The 5,482-nt window shown below is 61.5% G+C and overlaps 1 protein-coding gene across 2 annotated transcripts in view; it reads left to right on the top strand.

The window, feature by feature from the left end:
• The window catches only part of SYT2 (synaptotagmin 2), a 5,392-nt gene extending 1,876 nt beyond the window's left edge, over nucleotides 1-3,516 (top strand). Inside the window, exons 3-8 of one of the 2 annotated variants that reach the window (XM_009281891.1) lie at nucleotides 306-422; nucleotides 643-810; nucleotides 973-1,140; nucleotides 1,545-1,662; nucleotides 2,447-2,580; nucleotides 3,310-3,516. In XM_009281891.1, coding sequence (XP_009280166.1) covers nucleotides 306-422; nucleotides 643-810; nucleotides 973-1,140; nucleotides 1,545-1,662; nucleotides 2,447-2,580; nucleotides 3,310-3,516 — 912 coding nt within the window. Of the gene's footprint in view, nucleotides 1-296; nucleotides 423-642; nucleotides 811-972; nucleotides 1,141-1,544; nucleotides 1,663-2,446; nucleotides 2,581-3,309 lie in introns of both variants that reach the window. The other variant, XM_019472731.1, reaches the window with a different exon arrangement.
• The last annotated feature ends 1,966 nt before the right edge of the window (nucleotides 3,517-5,482 follow it).

Here is a 5,482-nt window from a genome sequence, read left to right as displayed (position 1 = left end):
TGGACCAGCACTGAGCAGCCCAGGGGCTCCCCGGCTTCTCAGCAGCTGCGTGGTTGTAGGCAGAGCCGGTGCCACCCCAGGGCTGCTCTACCGATGCTTTATGACCCCAATGTGGGGGGGTGTTGTTGTTCCTCATGAGGAGAACCGGGGGATTGAGAAGCCAGTAGGGTTGGGGTGCTGGAGGTCCCCGGCGGGGGGGGGGTGGGGGGCGGGGCGTCAGGTCCCCGGCGGTGTGGGGATGGGGACGCTGGGCTGTGACCCTGCTGCTGAGCTGGGCACCTCGGCTGTCGTTGCAGGACCAACAGGATGACGATGACGCAGAGATGGGTCTGACGGAGGGGGAAGGCGAGGAGGAGGAGAAGGAGCCGGAGAACCTGGGCAAGCTGCAGTTCTCGTTGGACTACGATTTCCAGGCGAACCAGGTGATGGAGGGGCTGGCGCTCGGCTGAGGGGATGGGGGAGTGGGGTTTGCCCAGGGAGGGTATTTGAGAGAAGTCTCCCTGTTGGACCTGGGTGGCACAGGAGGGAGCTGGGTGCTGTGCCATGGGGAGTCCTGTCCCACGTTCTCCTGGAGACAAGCCCTTGGCATCTGCAGTGCGTAGCCAGGCCGTCTCGCTGAAGACACCCCTCTACCCCCTCCAGCTGACAGTGGGGATCCTCCAAGCGGCCGAACTGCCAGCTTTGGACATGGGTGGCACCTCAGACCCGTACGTCAAGGTGTTCCTGCTCCCTGACAAGAAGAAAAAGTACGAGACCAAAGTGCAGAAGAAGACACTCAACCCTGCCTTCAATGAGACCTTCACCTTCAAGGTGAGCCCCTTCCTACCCACAACACGGGACCTTGTCTCCCACTCCCATCTTTCCCCTTGACTGTGTCCCGGTCCTGTACTTTGACCCTCGCTGCTGGGAGCGGGTGGTCCTGGCTTGGGCTCCTCTGAGCCCGTTGCCAGCCCAGTGACCATCTTTGTGCAGGTCCCCTACCAGGAACTCGGCGGGAAGACGTTGGTAATGGCCATCTACGACTTCGATCGCTTCTCCAAGCACGACATCATCGGTGAGGTGAAGGTGCCCATGAACACGGTGGACCTGGGCCAGCCCATCGAGGAGTGGCGGGACCTACAGAGCGGTGAGAAGGAGGAGGTGAGAGCGGGGCCGGCACAAGGCCCTCGGCCAGCTGAAACCCTTGGCCAGGGGGGTTGAGATGTGCTCTGCCACCCCACAATGCTCGGGATGGCGATCGCTGTGGGGTCCCACCTGAATGCCATGGCTATGAGTGCTGGGCAGGATCTGCCCCTGTTGTTCCCCTGTGCAAAAACCTTTCTGTAACAAAAATGAAGAGGATAAATGTCTTGGGTGCTGCACTGGGACTGGCCTGCCCCAGACCCAAGTGCTCAAACCCTTGTGCCGGTGCACGGGGTGCCAGCTCATGCCTGCCTTGAAGGCTGAGCAGGGTTTGGGGGGACCTGCATGTGGGACCATGTCCCAACACTGTGATACAATGCACTGGCAAGGCTTTGATGTCTGCTCCCTGCTCCGCTTGGCAGCCAGAGAAGCTAGGAGATATCTGCATCTCCCTCCGGTACGTGCCCACGGCTGGGAAACTCACTGTCTGCATCCTAGAGGCCAAGAACCTGAAGAAGATGGATGTTGGGGGTCTCTCAGGTGGGTGTCGGCTCGTGGGCATCCTCCTCCTGCCCCGCTGTGGGGCTCTCGGCATCCTTTGTTGGGGAAGGACACTGGGGCTATCGGTCTGGCAGGGCTCGGGGAAGCCCCCTCCAGTGCCTGGGACCTCCTGCATCGGAGGCAGCCCACAGTCTGGCTGGGGGGGCGAGGGGAGATGGGGATGGGATGAGCCCCTCGACCCCTAGGAAGGACACATCGAATTTGGTCCACCACTGTGTCCAGGGCCAGGATGCTGCAGGACCTGGGTGGTGAAAATGCTCTTCTGCCAGGAGGAGCAGGACTCTCCTGGTCCTGCTCCTCCTCAACTTGGGGCTGAGGACCTCTGTCGACTGCATGTTTTATGCTAGAAGAGTCTTCCCATCTCCATCCCACGGCTGAGTTCTCTGCCCAGGGGTCCTCAGCTCCCTCCAGACCTGCCTTAACCAGGAGAAGAGCAGTACCTGCATGGCTGGAAGGGTTCAGCTTTATTGCTGGGGTGTCCTGCTCCAGAAATGGGGGTGACAGGCCAGCACCCACCGGTGTCACTCCACTGTCCCCAGCCCTCCTACAAGGAGACCCACAGGATGTGGAAGAGCTCCATCCCTTGGCCAGTTGCTCCCACAAATCCTTTCCAGCCCAAATATTTTGGATTTGGCCTCCATCCACAAACCTCAGAGCACATTTACTCATAGGGGCCTCCTTACCCCACGGTGCACCTCATCCTGGGCTGAGACTTCTCCTGGGCATCTCAGCCCTGGCTGATGCACCCTCCTGCACCCCCCAGATCCCTACGTGAAGATCCACCTGCTGCAGAATGGCAAGAGGTTGAAGAAGAAGAAGACCACAGTCAAGAAGAAGACCCTGAACCCCTACTTCAATGAGTCCTTCAGCTTTGAGATCCCCTTTGAGCAGATACAGGTTTGTCCAATGACTTCCCTGGGAGGCAGGCAGGGTGGGGGCGATGGGTGAAGTCCCACACCTGCCCGAGCCCATGTCCCAGCCTTCCCACCAGCCTGAGTGGCTCCTGCTGAGCTTCTGGTCTGGTCACCCATAAAATATGTCCAATCCCAACCTGGGCCTGGGCTGATGCTGAGGGCAGCTGGTGCAGAGGCAGAGGTGGGAGGCTGGGCAGCACCCATGGGAGATGGCAACCTCCAACCCCAGCTCGCAGCAGGAATGGGGCTTTCCTCTGCTCCTGGCCCTATAGTGCTCACCCCAGGTCTAGCAGAGACCCCCCGCTGGTCCTAGGGGCATTTTGGACCATTGGTAGGTGCTTTCTGCCCCTCCATGTCCTGCCCTAGCCCCTGCACGTGCCCCTTGCCCCAGCCCAGCCCCATCAAACCCTGTAGCCTGCAGCTCTTGCTGAGCCCCACACCAACCCTTGGTGCCCTTTCCCAGGTGGCCACGTGAGGATGAGCTGGGCCCCCACCATGGCTCTGCCACCCCGGGATCCTCTGGGAAGGAAGTGGAGGAAGCCATGGGCATGGAGGGGACCCTACCCCAAAATGGGCCACGGCGGGGCTCAGCCTTGGGGGATCCCTGGGGCACCCTGCCGAGCCGTCCTGGGGCTGGGGACAGCATGGAGGCCGTGGAGCCATCATGGCCGCTGCGCCTTTCCGCCCCTCTAAAGAAGGTTTTCTCCTTTAGAAAGTGCAGGTGGTCATCACGGTGCTGGACTACGACAAGCTGGGGAAGAACGAAGCCATCGGCAAGATCTTCACAGGCTGCAACGCCACCGGCACGGAGCTGCGGCACTGGTCTGACATGCTGGCCAACCCCCGGCGGCCCATTGCCCAGTGGCACTCGCTGAAGCCAGAGGAAGAAGTAGATGCAGCTCTCGGGAAAAACAAATAGGAAGATCTGCTGGCCAACGCGGCACGGCACTGCGGACAGTCGAAGCGACCCAGAGCTACTGATACCTCAGTTACGCAACCTTTGGTTTTGGTTTTTTCGTTCTGTTTTAAGCTGAAATACCCTTTGATGGCTGTGGAAGGGTTTCCAGACAGTCCCAATAGCTTCCAGGGGAAGAGGTTAAAGATATGGATGGTTCTTTTTGTTCTTCAGCATCACTCCCTTCTGCTGCATGTCCCAACTCCTCTGCCCACCATCCCTTCCAGGTGCAAAGCCACCATCACGCCTGGGAACTTCCCCGGCGGCCGCATCACCAGCCCGCAGCATCGCTGCTGCCGTCCTTCCCTTGGGTTCACGTGGGGAACCGTCGAACGTTGCATGGAGGTGATACCGGAGCCTGATGACCAGACCCACTGTGCTTGCTTGGGGCATGAACAGCTGTGTGGATATCAAAACGGTGGAGAAGACCCTCTGCAGGAGACCCAGGTGCCTCCCGCTCCTGCTCTGCCTCCCTCCGTCCGGGAAGGGCAAGAGCCGTGGTTTTGGGCCGAGGACGGCTGAGTGCCCCCGGCCAGCTCCAGGTTTGGCTTCTTCTGGGGAGAGGTTTGCAGGGATGGTGGGGCCCCGCAGCAGCCGGCGTGGTGGTGGGGTGCTGAGCCCTCGGCATTTGCAGCCGTAGCCGCAGGGGCCAGTCTGAGCATGGGGAGCCCTGGGGGGGTCTGCGCTGAGGAGACACGTGGTGGGATGTGCATGCAACGGCAGTGCAGTGTGGACCGCCACCACCTCTGCCAGGCGGCTGTCATGTCCCCAGAGGCCGAGCGAGGACAGTGCTGCGTGATTTGCATGTGTGTCCCACCACGCTTGGTTGAAACCTATAGATCAAGATGCTTCCACAGGGCAGGTTTATGCTGAGAGGTCTCCAAATGTGAGGGGGGCAGCCCCCCAGAGCGGTGCCAGGTGCCTCCCCAAAGGCCATCGCGTGTCCCCAGGGCTGAGCCCCACCGTGGGCACCCCAGCACAGCCTCGAGGCAGCCGGGGGACTAGGGGGAGCTCCAGCCCCACCGCCACATCCCACTGCCATGATGCCAGTGGGGAGGGAGACAGCGAGCCCGTGGCCAACAAGGGACCAAAGCCCCTGACCCCTGCGAGCTGCTGCTCCCCACCAAGCCGTTGGCTGCTGAATCCACCCCATCCTGCACCCCTCAGGGGTATAAGCCATATCTGTGTCCCTGACAGTGGGCAAGAGCTTCTCTGGGCACCTCTCCCACTGTGGGACAAGCCAGGACCAAGCTCCTGAGCTGGAAAGCCAATGTTGTTCCCGGCAGCTGGGAGAGGCTCCAGCAGCCCTGCCCAGTTCAGCCCAGTCTGTACTGGAGCACCGACGTGAGCGGGTGTCCCCGTCCCGGCTCCGACTCCCCAGCAGCTTCGTGCTCCCTGCTCCGCTTTGCTTTCCTGGACTCGGTTTTGCGGGGTTTCGGCACAGTTAAGCAGCGAAGGGTGTTGCATCTTCAGTGAGGGGAGCTTGCAGTGGAGAAGCAGAGCTCTGGGGTGCAGTTGGGGATGCCCCGGGCATCGGGGACGCTGCTCTGGGGGTCCAATACCTGGGCTGGGACCTCGGTGCAGGGCATCCCGAGCCCGGGGACAAAGTGCCAAAACTGAGTTGGCCCCAGTGCTGTCGGATGCTTCAGCAGCTCCCTGCGGCCCCCGCTTCCCAAAGGGCATCTCAGCCTTGGCTGGAAGTGGGGAGGCGATGGGAAACTTGGTGGCAGCCACAGTTCAGGGGGTTCAGGTTGGACATGGGGACGAGCCCCTTCCCCCCTGGGAACAGGTCCTCAAGGAGGGACGTCTCCGTCCTCGGGGGAGGTTCAGGGCTCAGTTAGCCGAGCTGCGGTATGGTGGTGGGGGAGGTTGGACCAGAAACCTCCAAAGACCACTTCCACCACCGCCTCGGCTGGGGGCGGCCCCAGCC

The sequence above is a fragment of the Aptenodytes forsteri genome, unplaced genomic scaffold, assembly GCF_000699145.1.
Source record: "Aptenodytes forsteri isolate BGI_AS27 unplaced genomic scaffold, ASM69914v1 Scaffold213, whole genome shotgun sequence".
Classification (NCBI taxonomy): Eukaryota; Metazoa; Chordata; class Aves; order Sphenisciformes; family Spheniscidae; genus Aptenodytes; species Aptenodytes forsteri.
The sequence above is the reverse complement of the archived record's forward strand: the minus strand, read 5'-3'. Positions and strand labels throughout refer to the sequence as shown.